This window comes from Capra hircus, chromosome 22 (genome assembly GCF_001704415.2).
Source record: "Capra hircus breed San Clemente chromosome 22, ASM170441v1, whole genome shotgun sequence".
NCBI classification, from domain to species: Eukaryota; Metazoa; Chordata; class Mammalia; order Artiodactyla; family Bovidae; genus Capra; species Capra hircus.
The window spans coordinates 46,285,057-46,305,696 of NC_030829.1; the positions used below are offsets into that span (position 1 = coordinate 46,285,057).

Here is a 20,640-nt window from a genome sequence, read left to right on the forward strand (position 1 = left end):
AGAGGAGACATGAGAGAGCTTGCCCTCTTTCTCTTTCTTTCTGCACAAGCATAGGCAGAAAAGCCCATATGTGCAGACCAGAAAGAGGCTATATGCAAGCAAGGAAGAGAATTTTCATCAGAAACTAAGTCCTGCCAGACCTTGATTTTAAACTTTCTAGCCTCTGTAACTAGGAGAAAATAAATTAATGTTGTTTAAGCCACTCAATATTTGGTATTTAGTTATGTCAGATGGAGCTGACAACACAGTTTCTAAAGTATGTAAATATTATAACCTACTTAGTGGACATTCTGATAATTCCTAATTCTGTGCAGACTCTCCTTCAGTGTAGCAATTTAACTTTCAGAGTTTATTCAACAGACACATACCCAGTCTTACAAAAATATCTGCACGAGTCCATGGATTGTAGCACTCTTATGTAGAAAAGAGGTTAGTAACTGTATAGTGTCCAACAAAGGGGGACTGGTTAAAAAATTAAGGCAAACTCTAGAGGATGGGATTCTCTGTTCTACAGATACACTTGATACAATATGAGGATAGAAGCAAGTTGCTGAATATTCTATAAAATAGGATTTGATTTTTATGGGAAAAATATGTGTTTATATATATAGAAAAATTTGGAAGAATATGTGCCAAAGGAAAGGGAATGGGAACATTACAGAGTTTTTTAAAATTTTTATCTATGTTGCCTACATTAAAAGCAATCAGTACGTTAAGAGTTACTACTAATTAGTGGTTCTTTTTAGGACCTCAGGCTTTTAAAATAAATTTGAACATATCTGCTCCATCCCCTTATCCATTAAGGGAACAGAGTTCATGATTTTACTATAGAGTCTTCAAATAAAAAAAGTTCAGAGAATCCTTATAGATGTCAAAATAATTATGTAAATAGTCTTGAAGCTGATCATTTATGTTGAAAACTAATAAATAGATGTACAGTGAGGATTAATGGGCCCTCTAATGGGTTTCTTTATATAAGCAACCAATTTGGGGTAAAAAAATAAATATTTTCTTTAACTGTTCTATAATAACTGACATGTCTACTTTTAACTATCTTAATCACCCTCGCTTCATTATTGAGTTGACACTGTTTGTATATCTTAATGATCTTACAGAGATTATTTCAATCGATTGGTTTTGTTAACAGAACAATAAATCCTGACTGATAAAGGATTCACAATGTAATTAGTTAGCTCTTCTTATTATGCAAATTTCTGATACTTCTGTAATGAGTAATTAAAGATTAATAAGAAAGATAGTCTCAAATTAGCTGCTTCTTATCTGTAAATGCTTCAGGATGTGTGAGGATCAGGCCACGTCTGCATATTCACAATGAGACTGGTAACCAAAGTAACTTTTCTTGATTTGGAACCCCAAAGTTCCATCTAAAAAATCTTCAAAGAGCTATGCCTGAGGCCATACAGTTTCACAGTAAGATGGCTGAGTGGTTCAACGACATTGCCTTCATTTCTGCCCAGGAAAGAGGATGTGGGGAACCTGGACAGTTTTTAAGTCCTCACTGTGTCATCTCCTCATACCTCTGTCTCCATGTCAAGCAATACAGAACTGGGGTGAAGATCCAATAACATCATCTACATGGGGACACTTAGCAGTGGTACTCCATGGAAAGAAAATGCTGATATAACTCATTAAACAAGGATTCAAACTACTATTTGCCAGGTACTGTCCTAGGCACTAGGGACAGTTCAATGAATAAATAAGACTAACCTCTGGTCCCACGGAATTTATTATTCTCTTTCTTTTCCTTTTGCTTTTTAGGGTTTTTTAAAATCTGAAGCTATTAAATCATGGTGCCCTGTTGTTGTGCCTTTCTGCTCCAAGCCTCATCAGAAGCAGGCAGGACACTAATCAAGCAATCCCTTCTACAAGCCCAGAGTCACTTCAACACCTGGGCCCTCTGGCCAGCAAATAAAAGTGGATGTCATGCCCATGCAGAAGACTGCCCAGAAATAGGGTTCCACGATGACACACTCTGCTCAGGGGCCCAGAGAAGCCATACAGACATAGCAATAGTACTCTTGGGAGAGTGTCCTCGCCGCTCACTCTTCATATAGCAGCCCTTCTTTAACACCCTACCACTGGCTTCCTGTGCACCAGTTCAGGTTATGTTGGCAGGGACCCTGTGGACAATGAGACTGCACCTGCCCCAGCTACAGGCTGAGGTGCAGACTCAAGTGGTTCATCCCAAGACATGCCACTGTGTGTGGCAAAATTAGGATTCAAAACTAAGTCCCAACTCTGAAGCCAAGCTCTGTCCCCCTCACCACACTGCCTCCACCGCCTGCTGCATCCACTCCGTGTCCCAGAGAGAGGTGATTCAGCAAAGCACAGGTAACCAGCACACAGGAGCACCTAGCTAAGTATTCAAGTAAAAGAACCAGGCTCATGTGGCTATCATCTTTGGAAAAGAGTTGGAGGGAAATAGGGGAAATTTGACCCTTAAAAAGACTCATACCAGAGAACTGAGGAGAAGAGGAAAAAGAACTGGAGATGGACTCCTGAATCAGTGCTCCTGCCCAGCCAGCATGTTCCTAACTGGGCTTGTTTCCCAGATTCCTCACTTTTCAGCTCTGTGACCTCTACCAAGATACAGACACACTCTCAATCCCTGCAATTTCACCTGAGAAAATGTCAGAACTACCCCCTACTTCTACAGCCCCTGTGAGGAATGAGGATAATGCAAATATGAAATGTAAGCAAATGGCACACAGTAGGCACTTAATAAGTACCGTTTTTGTTTCTGAAGCTAAGATGGAGTACTCTCTGAGCCTTACCCTGCTCTCTGCATTTTCAATATCTTATCATCATGATTACTATCATTGTCATCACACAAACCTAGCTTAAAATTAATTTCCACATAAGAAAATCTAGTAGTTTAAAGAAAATCTCACTAAGCCTAATTCCCCAAGGTTCTAAAAGGTTTGGTTCCCAAATCCAGTGCTACTCTTCCAGATGACAAAGCCTGAGTGCCAGGTGAGAAAAAATGTGCCCAGCTGCTTTTCCAGACCCCGAAACCCCTCCAATATCATGATTCCATGAACTCACATGGGACTAACGGGCCCTAGTCCTAGGGCATCTAATGCTGTGTATACAAAAGCAATAAGAATGTTAACTGCTTGCTGCTAAAAGATCAAGTGAATTCAAAGTGCAAAGAAAGCACAAAACAGCTGCACTCACAGCAATTATGTTGAAGAAGTCGTCATCCCCCAGCGTATCCAAAATAGACGAGACTGTTTGCTTTGCGATCGTCATACGGAGCCCTTTCATGCTGCCACTGACATCGACTAAAATGACCACGTCTTTTGGAGAAGTCGCTGCCTGGATGTACCTATGTCCGAGGAAAATTAAGCAAAAATGAATTCTGAATCTCTCTGCAAATTTTCTTTTTTAAAAAATTACTATGAGGTTTGACCATTTCCTACCACTTTCGGTTCCTGCAGTCAAAGGCAATGACTCCATTCTCATCTGGTTCCCATTTAATCCCTAGAAGAAAAATGGAGTTATGAGAAACCCAGAAACTTCAAATATTTATTCATAGCATTTCAAGGCTGTTCTGCTCTGCTGATTGAATGAACAGGGTGAAAAATCACATGCAAAGACCAACCCTGGGGCTCATCACATGCTCCATCACCAACTCTGGGAAGGTGCTTTAGGGTTGGAACACCATAGCAAACATGGCCTCAGCTCAGCTGCTCCAGGATCTGCTAGAGAGTGGTGACATCTTTAGTAACCCACTGTCCATCGAGAAAGGACAATACTGCAGCTCCTTCCTAAGGCTAGTTTAAGTTTTCCAAGGCCATTTCTCACTGTTTTACAAGTTGCTGGACATGGCTGCATCGTTTGTAGATTTCTGGGCAGAGTCATGCCCTGTTCCTGGACCCAGACAGGTAATGTCTAGAGCATGGTGGGGGTGGGGACATTAGAAAGTATTCAGTATGTTTCCATCTCAGAATATACACAGTCTGTTCTCTTGTCAGCCCTGTTTTGGCTTGGCTTTCTACAATGAAATGAAATAAAATGGCCCTAATTATGCTTTTATTATGCTGCATAATAAAAGTTGAATTTCAGTCTTTGAAGCCTGGGGGGTTTTCCCCTTACATAAAATGGGATCCAACATCCTTAGCCTTGTGGCTTGCAGACTGGTCGGGATACATTCAAACTTCACATTCTCTATTTAAAACTTAGTTTTTAAGAATAAACTTTCATTTAAAAAGAAAAGTGTTTGCTGCCTAAAAGTAAGATAGAAAACCCTTGTTTTCAACCATCAGTGTTGCTCAGGGATGGAGGATTTTGCAGTTAAAAAAATAAACACATAAAAATTGTTTTCACAGGAGAAAGGCCTGAGACTGTAGTATTGAGATTGTCCTTTCCAATTAATAAGTGCCAGTTCTCTGGACCACATTGGGCTGATAATAGGTATGTGCTTAAGACAACACTGCCTAATCATTTCAGAAATAACTATGAGATAGAAGTTTGTAAACTGAAGAGTCATTTTATTCTGTTCTCCTTGTATCTACATCTCCCTCCCACAAATGGACCTAATTTAAAGATTCTCTGTAACAAATCAGAAAATACAAGTAAGAGAAGCCACTGCCAAAGGAAGGTTATTAGGTAATGAAGATAAAATAAAAGTGACATGATATTGTACACTAAAGGAGAAGAATATAGTTTATTTTAAAAACATCTGACACACTGCATTTGTATAAAGCCAAGTATAGCTAGGTTGACAGTCTTGACACATAAAATGAAATTATATCCATAGTGAGGCTAAGTATTGCTCCAATGTATAACTCCACCAAGAACTGGCTTGAGTCCAGATAAAGAGAATCATTTTTAATGTGTTGACCCACAGCAGACATTCAGTGGACATTCCTTGACTTGAGCTGTGGCCAGCGTTCTGGGCCGTAACCCCACCTGCGCATCCTCCACCTCACCCTCCTCGGCCACCCTTCCTTCAGCACAGCCTCATCACTGTGTGCTCCGCTGGAGAAGAAACAGGCAATCCTGTTTTACTGTCCCAGCATTCAGGCCAGGGCCTAGGGGAAAGTAATTAGTGATACTCTATATTCTCCTTTGGGACTGAGATCCTGTCCCAGAAAATGGGCTTGTAACTCCACACAGGCAATGCTGAAACTTGGTGCTTTTCAGAAAGGCTCTGGGGAAGACTCTCTCCTCGCCTCTTCTTAGCTTCTGGCAGATCCCAGCAACACTCGGCTTTCTCTGACTTGCCGCTGCGTAATTGCAATTTCCTCTCTGTCTTCACATGGCTGTCTTCTCTCTGTGTCTGTGCGCCCTCCTCTCTCACAGGGACACTTGCCGCATGGGATTTAACACTTATCCAGTAGGATCACTTCCCAACTATATTAGATCTGCAAAGATCCTACTTCCATGAAAGGTAACAAGTGAGGCTCCAGGGGCACATGAATTTAGAGGGACACTATTTAACCCACTACATGTAAAACATGTAGGACTTGTAAAATAAACATGAAGAGTGGCCACAGGGCAAAGAAGATTATCCAAGGCAGAGAGAACCACGTCTGCCAAAGTCTGAGAAGAGCACGTAGAGTTCAAGGAACCAAAGGAAGGCCGGGGTGGCTGTGCAGAGGTGTCTACACTGAGGAAAGAGCTAGGTGACAGTGGGGACCCGGAACTACAGGCCTTTGCCGGTTAGGAAAGGAGATACACACAGAGGGGACGAAGACAGTACCTCAACACAGTTCTACACACAGCTGCCCTGATGTCACAACAAAGATAACCCTTTGACTCAAAATCAGGGCTAGACGGGCTCTGGAGGATGATCTTACTCACATTTGACCTTTGGGCTCAAATCATCATTTCAAGGCAGGGACTCCAAGGCTCTCAAAGTTTAACAGATTTTCCTGAGATTTCCAGTCAGCACTACGACTTGATCTCCCAAATTCCATGCCATCATTCTCTACCTTATACAGGCAGTGTAAGGCAGTTCCATGAGAATTTACTGGATGTTAGCAAGAGTTCAGTGAATAAAAGTAAAACTGGTTTCTACACCATGGGATGAACATCTTGAGGGTCTTTAATCTGCTTAAATTCATTTTCAACCTCTGCTGCTGGAACAGCAAAAGGCAGCAGTTACCAAATTAATTTGAACATTGAGCCCTTCTGTTCCCATGAATCTCACAACAAAATGTTTTAGGAGACAAACTTCAGGAAACCCTGTCCCAGATGGGTACTACCTCTCCTAGGATATTTCAACATTTTAGTATATTTTTTTTACACAGCAATATTTTGAAAATGTTCAAGTAATCAAGTAATCTCTTCAGAGAAATAATAGATGGTTCATCTTACATCTTTGAGATCCAGGGAATTGTCACTTAACCAAGAAGCACCCCTAGGAAGCACATAATTTCTGGAAGTGTCAATATGCTTATGAGATCCCACCCAGGCTGGCTGGGGCATGCACCTCAAGATAGAAAGAATGGTGCTGTTCAGCAGCAGATTTCACTGCCATGCAGCCTTCTCTCTGTGGCACTCTAGACTTCACAGCCAGCATCAGTGATGCCTAGCCTACCTTCCTCAGCTTTTATAGGACTATGTCCCTAGAACATACAGTATATCCATAGGAGAAACTGAAAATAATGCTGAAACCTCTTCGGCAGATTCAGTGCTTAAATCTAAATAAGTGTTAAAATATCGGGCAATATTCCGATATCCTATTGTTTCTCTCCCAAAGGTATTATAAACTAACATTGGAGGGAAATTAATTTCATCTAACACAACATAGTCTTCTTGCCACATGAAAATGAAGAGTAGGGCAAACAGGGCAGAGCCTAAACTGGGCATCCTCCGAAGGTCAAAAGGTTCAATAAATGTGTTCCCTGCTGGAGCAGGTTGGAACTGAGTTTCTCTCACTGGTAACCAAAATCTCTGATGAATGTATTTCCCCACAAGAGGGAGCTTCATGGGGGAGTGACTTTTCCCCCTTAGCTCACCATTTTATCCTAAGGGCCTCACATGGGGCTTAGAACAAAGCAAAAACTCAGGACACACTTTTGTAAGAACGAAGAAACATCCTTTCTGCCTAAGGGCAAGTACATTTACCACTGATTCATTCTATTGTACCACTCTAAACATGAAAAGAAGCATCCTAAAAAGAAAAAAGGATCCTAGAAAAAAAAACAAAACAAAACATGGATCCCTCATCTAACAATCATTTTACGTCCAGGAGACAAGAGGTGTACTCTGTTCAACACTAGGCACAGAGTGAGCTCTGAGATGTATCAGGGTAGTGAAGCCCTTTGGAGGACTATGACACATGTCTTTATTTAGACAGAAAATATGCAGAAATTTTACAAAGTCAGAATTCTGCCACAAATGTCATAAAAGAACTGTGAGCATTTCTGTGTCAACTATTCTGATTATAACTGATAAAAATCTTGTACACAAATTAATCTCTCCTAGGAAAATGAATTTGAGCAAACTCTGGGAGACAGTGGAGAACAGAGGAGCCTGGCATGCTGCAGTCCATGAGGTCACAAAGGATCGGACGCGACTTAGCGACTGAACATTAGATAAACCCTTTATGAGGATTTTCTTCTGTTATGGACTGAACGTTTGTGTCCAGCAACATTCGCAGGTTGAAGAACCCCTATGTTCTGATATTAAGAGGTGATTGTTTTTGCGAATAGGTTTGGATGAAGTCATGAGACTGGAGCCCCCATGATGGGATTAGTGTCCTTCCAGAAAGAGTAAGAAAAACTAGAGCTTCTTCTCTCTCCCATGTTAGGACACAGGGAGAAGTAGCCATCTGTAAGCCAAAAACAGGGGTTTCATTAAGAATCAAATCTTCATCTTGGTCTTCCCAGCCTCAAAAACAATGAGGAATAAATGTCTATTGTTTAAGTCGCACACACCTAGTCTGTGGTGTTTTGTTATAGCAGCCCACAATGACTAATACATCTCTATTATCAAATTTCAAATTTGAAATTTTTGAATTCAGTTTGAAGACTTCCTGCTGGTGGAGACAATAGATAGTCTGTGGTTTCTTTTTATTCACTCCACCTTCGTTCAAATGCCGCGTTAAGTTCTTCCTGTGGCTTCCTGATGGATCAGCCCCCCACCATGCTCTATTTTCACATCTGCATTAAATTCACTCACTGTTGAGTATATCAGAGCAGATTGCAATTTGGTGACACTGGAACTTTAATAGACCACTGTTTATTATAATGTTATCTTTAATAGGATGCTTATTGTTTAAATTTCTGTGAGCTCCAGGAGGAACCATGCATGCCCTGCTGAACACAGCTCTTGGGAAATGTTGACTAATCTGGCAAAGCAGGCACTCGGCAGGCAAGTCTCAGGGGACAGATGCTGTGTGCAAGGCAAACAGCTCCTGCAGGCAGAGGCTGGCAGTCTCAGAGCCTCAAAGTGAGAAGACATCAGGTGCCTAGTCTTACTTAATGAAAACATAAAAGACTCTACTTAATTGCTCCAAGATTATGCAGGGCATTTTTTTTTTCTTTCTTTTAGGTTGAGCTTGTTAATTTCTACAGCTGTGATGCTGGCACAATTGCAGCCTCGAGTCCTGTTTCACAACTTGTAAGCAAAATTAAAACCTCCTTTTTTTTTCTTCCTTTTTTAATTACAATTTAAACCTAGCCAGTATTACATTCCTATTGCAAAGCAGAGGCCTGAGAAGGCCACAGAAGGAACACTTGTTCCAAAGTCATGGCGGATTGTTTGAGGGTGCTCTTGGTGGCACTGACATCAGTAGTGCTTTGGCCATTTCAGCCTCTTCCTCTCAGCCGTGGAGTGGGGAAGCCTAAGCTCAAATTTTTCCATTTCTTACATTTTTCAGTTGGAATTTAACTCAGCTGATCATGGCTTTCTCCTTTCCCTGGTAATAACAACAATGATACCAGTAATAGCAATAAAAACAATCTCTTGTGCAGAAAGATTAAGTGTGGTATGTTTCACACCCCAACTCCTCACTTTTGGTGGTGAATCTATGAACTACTCTATTGAAAAAGACGCTGAAATGACATGTAGGTTCTTACATGGGTGTGCACACATATGCACATGCCACACTGCATTTCTGTCCTGTACTCTGTCAACAGATTTAAAATATTTGAATTTAATCCTTCATTTTCTCCTAAGGGAAGAGAAAAAAACTTTTAACCCTGAACCCTAAAGGAAAATACCACAGAATCAGTAACTTGAATTGTAATTCTCAATGCGGGGATACTCACCTGGATACTGCCTAAAAAAGCCCTTTGCACTTCCGAAGTACTGCCATATGAGACTTGGGTCACGATCAAAGTTATCCACAAAAACTTTGTTTAGGGATTCGGACCAGTAAACTCCATTGACAATTGCTGGATCTGGAGAAACACAGAAGGGGAAGAGAGAAAGAAGAGAAATGTTACAAACCAAAGTGAAACTGAATCCGGATGGCATTTCATACAGCTGACAGATATCACCATGGGGGCTATCAGGCAGGAAGATGTGAAGAACGTTTGGACCTCCCAAAATGGTTAGCTCCTAGGAACTGAATACATTAGGGCTTCCCCATCCTGCTTGAGCCCGCCAAGCCACACAGGAGCCTCTGTTTATAACTCCTTACTTGAAAGGCACATCCCTTTTTGGGTAACTTTGAATCTGGCTGAGCAAATAGTTCCTTAGAAAGAAAGAGAGACCTTCTTAGCACTCTGTTCTGCGTTTTGGCTCCTGAGTCAGAACTCAGTATTAAAAACAGGAAAAATGTGTTTTCTGTCACTACAATCACCTAGGTCAACACAGTGCTGTTTTAGTTCTCTCCACCTCTAACATAAAAGTTTGTTTCAAAAATAAATAAATTGGAATTACACAACTAAATCTCTCTACTTCTTCTGTTCAGCAGATTATGAGCTCCTTGAGGGCAGGAATCATCTTGCGTTGGTAGCCTGCTGCACACCTTTGACCAGCACATGGCAGAAACGCCAGAAATGTTAGATGGATAAAGAAATGAATGGATGGATGAATAAAGCAAAGGTTGTTCTCCAATTCCATACAACTGTCTACTCTTCTGCCCTGTGAATCCTTGAGTCAATCTCTTCCTCATCCTTAGCAGTCCAAAGATAACCCCTTGCCTTTTGTCCACAGATGAGAATTCAGAGTGAAGACAAAGACAGAAAATAAATTATTTCTTGTATGCTGGTCAAAGATCATCCTCTGATCCCACTGAGGATGCTCTTTAAATGGCCATTTTTCTTTAACCTTAGAAGATTGTATTTCAAAATGATGAAACACTCAGCAAAATTTTGTTATAAGAGAATAGATAATTGTCCACTCCCAGTATAATGAGGGTTAGGATGAGCAATTAAGCCAGTGTGCCACAACTACTGAGCCCACGCTCTAGAGCCTGCGAACCTCAACTACTGAGCCAGCTCACCTAGAGCTGTGCTCCACAGCAAGAGAAGCCCCCACACAGCAATGAAGAGCAGCCTCAGCTCATCACAACTAGAGAAAGGTTATGTGCAGCGAAAAAGACCCATAACAGCCAAAAAATAAAATAAGTAAATCTTAAAAAAAACCCACAAACATTGACAAAAATGGATTAATGACCACAAGCATTCATAAAGCCATCAGTGGAGCCAGTCCATTGCCCTGGAGTCCAGCACCCTCACCAGAATCCCTGTGGGACTGTGAATCACAGCAACCCCACTGTGGCATCCTCATTTCAAAATCCTTCTATACTTCGCAGACAGTGGGAAAGGGGACAGACTCCATCAGTCCAGTCAAGTCACACAGCAAGCCAACAAGCAAAGCAACTCTAGAAATGCTTATATAAATTAGGACACCACAAGAAAGCTCACCGTTGGTACTGGTGGTACTGGTGCTCACCACTCCTCCGCCCCGGCTGCCTGTCTTTGCCAGTTGATTCCCTCTAAGAGCATGAGGATGAGACAGAGCTCAAGATATAAGTCTAACTCAGTGGACAGACATGGCACCTTGTCTTACTGTCTCACCTCCAGCCTACCTCATTCTTTCAGACCACTTACCCAGATTAAACAGGCCACTGGGATTCTAACTTTCATCTCAAAGGTAAATGCTCTAACTCTTGTAAACTATAATAAACCACGTCCTAGACCAGGAGAGTGAAAACACTCAACTTTTTCCAGCAAAGTAATTTTGAGTAAGACTTTATCCTCACCATTTTGGAAAATATGGTGCATTATTGTTCCTGTCCATGCTTGACAATAATTACTGTGACTCACTCCTTGCTATGAAAGCCACTTAAATTCATACACAAAGGTGCAAATACAATAATGACATTGAAAAATCCACAGTTCTTTGTCTCGTCCATCAATGACTTCAATTATAAAAACTTTCCACAAATTAGAGGCAAAAATTCCATTTCAGTAGCTCTCTGTGTTTCAACATGTTAAAGAGTTCACCATCTTTCAGTTAGACGATTTTTTCTTGAGCATGGTTTCTCAGTGGTAGTAAAAGGCTTCCCCTGTCTCCAGGTGGCTCTAATAACCTAGTGAGATTGCTCCTCCCTCTGGGAACTGTGAGCACCTTCAGAAATGCAAAAAGAACTGTGGTATCAGAGGATCATTTCACCCACTTCATTTGAACACCACAACTTGCACCAAACTTACGCCTCTTTAAGAAAAGGGGGCTTTGGTTTTCCAAGGATATGGTGAACAATGGGAGTAGAATCAGTAAAAAAAAAAAAAAAAAAAACAAAAAAAACATGGCCTAGTTAAAACAGAGGCTGTGTTACACATGTCTGTATGATCAAATATTTGAAATAAGATTTCCTCGGGCTTCTGAAATGATCAGTGTATTGATTTCGCAAGCCTGTTTAGCAAGTAATTTTAATAGAAGGGAAAATCTTGAACTGCTCTCCATTGCTACAGTCATCTAAGAGATGGGAAAAAAAGGAACACTGTGACATTATTAAATGGAGTCTTTATCTAAATATTTAGTTTTTTAGAAAAGACAAGTTAAAAATAATTTTCTCAATAGCACTGACTGACAGAAAGTGAAAGTGAAGCAGCTCAAGGTCAGTGCTACACACTGTGCCCTGTGTACCCAGGCTCCCAGATCCTCCACTGTCTACAGAGGAGGAGGGGAACACCACACTGGGGTGCGGACCAGCAGCCTATTCAGATGTTCCCTCTCTGGGTGCTGAGCTGATTTGCTTTCTTACGGCCACCTGTAAAAGTGACAGCATCCTCCTAAGCAAGCAGCTTTACCTTGTCCCTTGTTTGTGCTTTATTTCAAAATTTGTTAAAAGTTCCCTTTGTTTCAGTTAGGGTTCTTCAGGAGTCTTAGATTAATCTAAGTTTGGGGCTTTACCTTCACCCCTAACTTATAGGGTTTAATGGACTGTATTAATTTCCTATGGCTGCTGAAAGAAATTACCAGAAATTGGGGTGGGGGTAGCGGCAGGGGCTTAAAATAACAGAAATCTACTCCAGAGGTCAAGACTCCAAAATCAAGGTGTCTGCAGGGCTGTTTCCTTCTGGAGGCTTGGGGGAGAATCTTCCCTGCCTCCCTCCCAGCTCCTAGTGGTAGCCAGCAGCCCTTGACATTTCTTGCCTGATAAACACATCACTCCAATTTCTGCCTCCATCTTCACTTGGCCTCTGCAGGTCTATTTCTGGGTCAAATCTTTTCTATCTTTAAGAAAACCAGTCACTGGATTTGGGGTCCACCCTAAAATTCAAGATGATCTCATCTCAAAAGCTTTAGCTTAATTATATCTGCAAAGACCCTATTTCCAAATACAGTCACATTTGCAGGATATACCAGAGGTTAGGACTTGAACACAGAGGCCACCTTTAGAAGCCACTATTCAATCCACTGCATGTCCTCACACTCTCTTAATTCTCCTATACAACATACCCGTACTCCATGGTTGTTAATGTACAGTCTTTAACATCTGAGTTTGATACATGCAGTCTTTTTTCCAAGTGAAGGATGTTTAAGGGCCTTCTACCTTTTCCTCTTTATGGGAACAGTTCAGATTTTCATGTCTGCATTATCATTTTATGAGCTTACAATTCTTCCTGACCTCTTTCAATGGATCCCACCTGTAGTGGACCAAATTGGATTCAAATCATTTCCCTTAATGTTTAGCGTTGTGTCAATGCCCAGGCTCTTTACTCAATACAGTGAATTCCGCATAACATGTTCCATTTTCTCCAATGTCCCTGTCCATTCCGCACCGATTTATGACTCATACTGGTCAATATCAACTCCAGGAACAGCAGTTCCTCCTCCTGTTTCCTCTGCTTTCTGAGATATTAAAATACTTCTGATGCCAGTCAAAAATTTATCAGCTGCTCAGCTTTTAGTAAAACAGACTACGAGCAGATGTTTAGAGAGTACGAGTCCCACACCACACTGATCAATTTGAAATTTGATCAATCTGAAAAGCATTCACACATCCCTGGTCTGTCTTTATAATGTATCATACAACCTATCAAAAATCATATTAGTAGCTTCCTTTTTTATTTCCCCTAAATAACTGCTCTCATAGGTGCTTTCCTCTCAAGCTTGCACATTGCTACATAGAGGTCACCTCATGTTGCAGATGGCTTTCCTTCTGCACACTCCCCTCACACACACACACACACACACACACACACACACACACACACATTTTCTTTCAGTTCTAGTTCTATAAATGAGTAGCCATCACATTTCAGTCCCAAGTTCCATCTTCTTGTGCCCTGAGACAAGCAGCCTCAAGCAAATTCAGGTATGTACAGCACTTAGCACAGCAACTGGCACATACAGAACACTCCATTAACAGTGACCATCACTTTCTCCATGTCTTAGCAAATAAATAAGACTCTGAGAAGACTCCCAGCTTTCCTCCCTGTTCTCTGCAGGGTGCCTCTGAGCAGTACTGCCACACTGGTGCAGTCACCAGCCTGGAACTCAGGCTCTGGAGCTGGAGTCTCAGCTTTAAGACCTCACTCAACACTTGTTAGCTAATGGCCTGGATCTGGGACTTAACCTCCCTGAGTCTCAGTGTCTTCATCTGTAGAAAGCAAATGAGAGTTGGCCTCCCTCAAGAATTGGTGATAGAAAGTGCTCAGCAGGAGGGCTCCGAAAGTGTCAGTGGGGACATCATCAGTTGCAGCTCTGTGGTGAGCTGCTGACACCCCAACCAGGGGAGTCCAGCTGTCCTAGGACCACCCAGGCAAGGTTCTAGGTATCTTCCCCCCTTCCTCAAATTATCAGGGCCAGGCACTCTTGATGACTCTTCCATTCGTTCAGTCGATGAATATTTACTGAGCATCTACTATCTCAGGTATTCGGCACTGAAGCAGACAGATGATAAAGCTAACATTTCAATCTGAGGAGGGGAGACAAGGAAAAAGATAAAAGAATTCAAAACAGAAATTGGTGTGATGAAGAAAATTAAAAGAGATGGTAGACTTGAGAGTTACCTTATGTGATTAGTCAGGGGAAGAGGAGTTACTCAAATTGGGTGGTCAAAAATGACCTCTTTGAGGAGACACATGAATGCTAAGAAAGAATCAGATCAAAACCTCCTTGGGAGCAAAAGCTCTCCAGGCAAAGGGAATAGCAAGTTCTAATGTTCACAGCAGAGAAGAAGCCTGTGTCTTGGGAGCAAAACAATAAAACTAGGAGTGCTGCTGGAGACTTGTGAGCAAAAACGAGTGTACAGGATGGGATGGGAGAGGTGGGCAGGCTGTGGTGAGGATTTCAGCAGCTCGGTAAAAGTTTTCTGCCAATTGTGCATTTTCTAACAGACATAATCTGTGCGCCACCAGTGCCAAGGCCCATCACGCTTTTATTTGTGGTTCCAAAATCAAATTTCTTTTCTTCTAAAATCTATAGCCAGCATAGCCTTCTTCCTTCTTTCCAGGACACACTCTTCCAGCAATCAGGATCTTTATGCATGCCTTACTATTTGAGTTTCCTCTCCAGACTTCAAAGTTACCTGATACTTTCTCCATCCTTTTTTTCAGTATCATTTATTCTACAGTGAATCAGCAGTACTGTGTGAAACTTGCCATTTTCTACCACAAAATATGAGCCCATTTCTAGAGAATCTGAGTATACATGAACAGTTAGAATTACAAACTACTTTTACCCAAAAACCATTGTTAGAAGGGAAGGGACTGAATTCATGTTCAACTGTGTTTCTAAAGTATGGCCCTTTTAAAGGAGGTATTTATTTCCTTCCTTGAACAAGCTGGAGGAAGGATTTGGGGCTTTCCTAAAGGTCTTTAAAGGTGTGTGACTCCTGGATATGAAATTGCACCAGCAAAGGAACTGCCAGGAGAAGTGAGTCCACACAGCTTTCCTTAGCACTGCATGTTGGACCAGACTCAAGAGGAGAATGGCTGGAGAGGTTTCATGTCTCCCATTTCAGCAAGCAAATGACATCTTTGGTTCATTCTAAATAGATAAGAGATTGAATAATGAATACTTTTGATGCTAATTATCAAGCACTTAATGTGTACTGGAAAATGGCCCTTAATGTGTGTTGAATTATAAAATAGATTTATTAGCCAAATATTTATCCTTCCTCTAAAACTTAGATGTGTTACAATATTAAATGCAGCCTGCTTTTCACAAATCTGGAGGCATTTTCTGGCAGTCCTGGGATGAGATGGATAAGCAAGACTCATGGTCCAGGGCTGAACCAGCTGGATGGAGTTGGGGAGCAAAATGAGTGGGGAACCAGTCTGGCAAAACCTAACCTCTAGACTCACAGTCTGCTGTCCTGCTAGACTTCAGGGCTCATTCCCCAGTGGGATTTCACATTAGTGACTGAAATTGTTTGTTAGGATTTCTTGCCTTAAATACAGCAACTTTAAGCAGTCCTCCTTTGACATATTTCAATTTTTGTGGAGAAATTTGTGTTTCTTCCTCCTTGTCACTCGTTATCCCCCTGGAATAAACCATTCCCAAGTCTTTGTCAGAGATACTAAGAAAAAGCAAATTATGAACTAGAAATATTATGAGATAGAAATCAAAATAACAATGATAATGATAGCAGCAGAGACTGCCAGGTCTGGCACATTTACAACGTGCCACGCACTATGCTGAACAGTTACATACTCTTTCTAGTTCCATTTTAAAGATAAGAAAACTGATTCTGAGAGTCCTGAAGTCCACTGTCCCAGTATATCACCTGCCCAAGGTAGAGATCAGCTAAGTTCTGTGTTGTGTCCAAGCTATTAAATGGAAGAAGAGCAGAAAGAGGCCTTGAACTCTAGTTACTACCCACCAGACAGTATGAGGTGGAGAGGAAAGGTGGCATGAGAGGTGCGTCTAGACGCCAGGCAACACTGAGGCACAGAGCAGGCTGTCTGCCCCCAGCTATCACCAAATAGATGAAGTGGGCGGTTCCTGGAGGAGGGGGCTGGGATCAGGCTTTCTTGGGGGCCCTGACAAAATATCGTCACACCTAGTGCTCCAGGCATGTGAGGGAGTTGAAGAGGACATGGTGGATGAAGATAAGGTAGAGTTCATTTGCAAGGGTCCTCCAACATGTCCCCCCTGGGGCCCCTGCTGCAGAGCCACAGTGAAGCTCTTTCAACACCATTGGCACCTGGATTTGGGGGCTGCTTGCAGAGGGGATGTTTACAAGGCATAAAATCTTAGATAAGACACTCCAGAGTGAAGCTAAGCATGGTGGGACTTTGGATTCTAAAGTGGCATCTGATAAACTGTAGTTAAGCTGGTATCATCACCTCATTTGATATGTGATCTTGTCCCATTAACTAAGTCTCCCTTGAGGCCTCTAACAAAAAGCTGAAGATTTGCTCTGATTGGAAAGGGAATAAAACTCACCTCAGGTTCAGAGACAGGGTGAACACTGTCACCCCTTTCCCACCAACAAGTACTAGCATAACACCAGCCTTGCAAGAGCCTTGCTGCAGCTCCCTGGAACTTGGCATCCTGAGTGCAAGTCTGGGCTGAATTCCAAGGCCAGATCATACAGCCTGACCCAGAAGTTTCAGTAGTTTCTACTAAGCCATCACTCAGAGACTCCATCTCACTGCCCAGTGCTCTAAGATGCTCTGGCCTGGCCCAGGAGCCCTTTCCAAATCCAGTTCCCCTTCAGTTCCCAACATATACCCACACCCCCATCCTGAACAATCTTACTGATGCTTTTTCTCTTGTTACATTTATAGAAGCTGTTCCTACTGCCATAGAACAACCCATTTAAAGGGTATAAATCATGTCATATTTTCTAATATTCTCCAAAGCATTTAGCTCCTGTACTGGATGCAGTATGCACTTATTCATTCATTCATTCAGAAAAAGGTGGCTGAATGACTACTATGTGCCAGGCATTGTGCTAGGATTTAGAGACAAAGCAATGGGAAAAACTAGGCAAAGCCTTAACTCAGCAGCAAGGATAGTCCAGTGGGGAAAACAGAGAATCCAATAGTTATCTAATTAAATATACGATTATAGTCATGCTTAGTATCAGAAGGGGCAAAACATGATGCTAGGGAACATGTTCTTCGGCAAGGTCTCCATAGTATATCATTGATCAAGCTGGAATTTGAGAAATGAATAGGCACTAAAGGGGGGAGGGGGTAGAGTGGCCCTGCCATTGCCAACTGAAATTTCAATACCTGGAATTCAGAGGAGAAAAAGCTGGTAGGGGTGGGGGCAGCTCAGGATGAAAACCTAGCAGGACCTTGAAGACCCTAGGCTGCAGTCTGTTGGTCATCTCAGGAGCAATGAAGGCCTCTAGAAGGTCTGAAGAGAAGGCAGGCACAAACTACTGCCATTTGGAAAGCAACCAAGCAGAGGCAGGAAGGTGGGGGTGGAAAGGCCTGTGTAGAGGCTCCTGCTGCCCTTCCAGGGGCACAAGATGGTGCTTGCACTAGGGTGGCAGAATGGCAGTGAGAGAAGCCACTGATACAGAAAGGACGAGCTCACCAAACGTGTTTTGTGCTCTGAAGCCAGGTACTTATTCCAGAGGTAGAAGCTCTCTTCTGCACTGTCCCAGCATCCAAGCAGGGAGTCCTCAACAGCAGGAAGGCTGGAGGACAGTGCTCCAGAGCACTGCATCCTGGGGGCATTTGCCCCAAAGGGAGCTGGCATGTTCCTTAGCACACGAGTGGGAAAAATCTACTGATGGAAACAGGGAAGAGTTTGTCCTCCAGCAGCTGTATTGTCACAGATTTGCTAACACTGATTTCTTTGCTGCGACAGTCCTCAGAATGCACATCCCTGCTAGCCATTCTTGCAGCATGTCTCTAATTGATGGAACTTATTCATAAGAAGCATGGAAAAGAACAGGAAGAAGCCCTGGACCACACGTTTGGGCCTGGAAACCTTTAGCAAGACCCTTTCTGGGCACTGCTGTAGGCGCACATGGTGCCAGCTGCCCACGTGCCTGTGCCTTATGACCACAGCCCCTGGAAAGGCACATCCTACTGCTGAAGGATGGGAGAACCGAGGTTCCGTGAGGGGAGAGCTACACCGTCTAGATGGGCTCGGCGGTCCTTTTCACTAAAGGGTCCCTCAGCGGAGGCGGTGCAGGGGATGCAGGTAGAGGGTAGGGTGGGGTCATAGACACTCAGTCCTGGGCCTCAGTCCCAAATACACTTCCCCACCCCCACCCTGGCACCCCTGGCAAAGTAAAGCCAAATAAACTTATCCACTCAGTCAACAAGTGTTTAAAAATACCTAGGGTACTTGAATTCTTGTTCTGTGTTCCACGGTGGGGGGTGGGAGTACAGCAACACAAAGAAACAATGCTGGAGAAAACTGATGTTAAAACAAATCACACACGATAAGAAACAACTCCCAACTAGAGAACAGAATATACAGCTTTCATCATCTGGTACGGACCCATTCCTGATATTCACTCAGAAAGTCTCCTCTCATTTCAACCTTTCAGAAGAGAGAAACGAATTTAAAACATACTTCCTTCCATCTTGTGGCTCCCAGTAAAATATGATTTTGTAAGCCTGCCATTTGCACCGATGCTATCAGGTTTTTATTGATATTTAATATAAACACAGCCCCGAGGCTAGCAGGTACCCTGACAGGGTCTGAAATATAATTGCCAGGGAACTGTACAAATGTGTGTAGCAATTAAGGAGCTGTCAGGGATATTGCTGGTGTGAAGACATAGAGCTGCGGGATGGACAAAGGAAGACGCTGAATCAGAGGCTGAGGGAGCAGAGGCTGCAGAGGAAACACGGCAGCATATCACCAGGCAGTGGCTCCAGAAGCCACAGGCAGGCAGGTAAGTGGACTGCGGACACTCAGAAAGGCAGACAGAGCCAAGCGTAACTGTGCTGTTTGTTTGTAACCTCCGAAAGCAGAGCGCTGACTCCCCTGCATTTGCTTAGATTTATATGGAGAGATGACAAGCAGCCTTGAGTCTGGCTTCTGAGAGAGGCCCAGGTTGGGGCATAGTAAGGAATTAATAATCTGCACTGCTTTTAAGACCTGTCACAAAGTACCAGCCTGAAAAACTGGCTTGTGGGTAGGAAAGATGGAGATGAATATGGATGAAAGATGAGTTCTGAGTGAGGAAGAAGGAAATATGAGCCTGCTGGGAGACAAGGTACAGCAGAAGGAAGATTCGAGCTGAGCCCTGAGGAGGACCACAGAACTTCTCTGAGCTGCATTTCAGGGCAAGTCCTGCCCACATCTACGCTGTCATCGATTTAAGATGCCACTTAACATAATGGAGGTGCACACACACTCTCCTCCCTTTACCAGGATCACATCATCCTTTGAGATCCTGGAAACCGGGGATGAGGTAGGGTGAGGAAAGAGGAGGCAGGGGGCAGGGGTTTAGTTAATGGCTGGGGTTTGAAAATCAGAATGACCAGCTCTAGTAATACAGTCTTTTGTGCCTTCATTTACCTTTAAATTCCCAGGAGAGAACACCCTTTCTCAAATTTGGGATGCTACTGCTACATATCAGAGCTACATATACCACTGAAATAGCAAAATAAAGAAATTTTAATATCCTTTTTTTGAACCATGGATGGGAAGGGGCTTATGCCTTGCCCTCAGCTCCTTCTCAAAACAACACACACACACACACACACACACACACACACACACACACACACACACACACACACACACCATATGCATCCCAGATAAGTGCTTTCAGGTAGAAGACAAAGAAATCTTTAAAGACTTTGGCCTTTGTATATTTCGTCACATCAGAGTAATTTTAAGCAAAACATCAAACCCATGGATACACAGATTATTACTCGGAACAAAGCTAAATGTATTTAGATAAAATAAAGAGAGTCAATTTAAAGATAAGCACTAAGTAATCAGACAGGCATTGGGCAGAAACAGATGAAGATGAGAGTACGGCCCATGAACGACTGGGACTGGGGAAACTTAGCTCCAGGGGTTCAAAGCGCCCATGCTCATCACCTCCTCCCAGCTTCCTGCCTAGGCAACTCTCACCCCAACCTTAACAGCACCTACACCAGAACGGTGACAGGTGACCTGTGAACACATTTATTGTATAAAGAAAACTGTGGGTTTAAAAAACAATAATTTTATATTTATATATATATATATATATATATATATATATATATAAATGACATATGCTCTATGTCTTCTAGCTCTGAAACTGACAAAATCCTGAAGGCATTCAGC

At 42.6% G+C, this 20,640-nt stretch overlaps 1 protein-coding gene across 2 annotated transcripts in view; it reads right to left on the reverse strand.

Annotated features, from left to right (window-relative positions):
* The window catches only part of CACNA2D3 (calcium voltage-gated channel auxiliary subunit alpha2delta 3), an 870,293-nt gene that overhangs the window by 420,472 nt on the left and 429,181 nt on the right, over positions 1-20,640 (reverse strand). For both annotated transcript variants that reach the window (XM_018038437.1, XM_018038438.1), the window contains exons 6-8: positions 9,246-9,377; positions 3,444-3,504; positions 3,199-3,349 (exon numbers count right to left, since the gene is read on the reverse strand). In XM_018038437.1, coding sequence (XP_017893926.1) covers positions 3,199-3,349; positions 3,444-3,504; positions 9,246-9,377 — 344 coding nt within the window. The remainder of the gene's footprint in view (positions 1-3,198; positions 3,350-3,443; positions 3,505-9,245; positions 9,378-20,640) is intronic.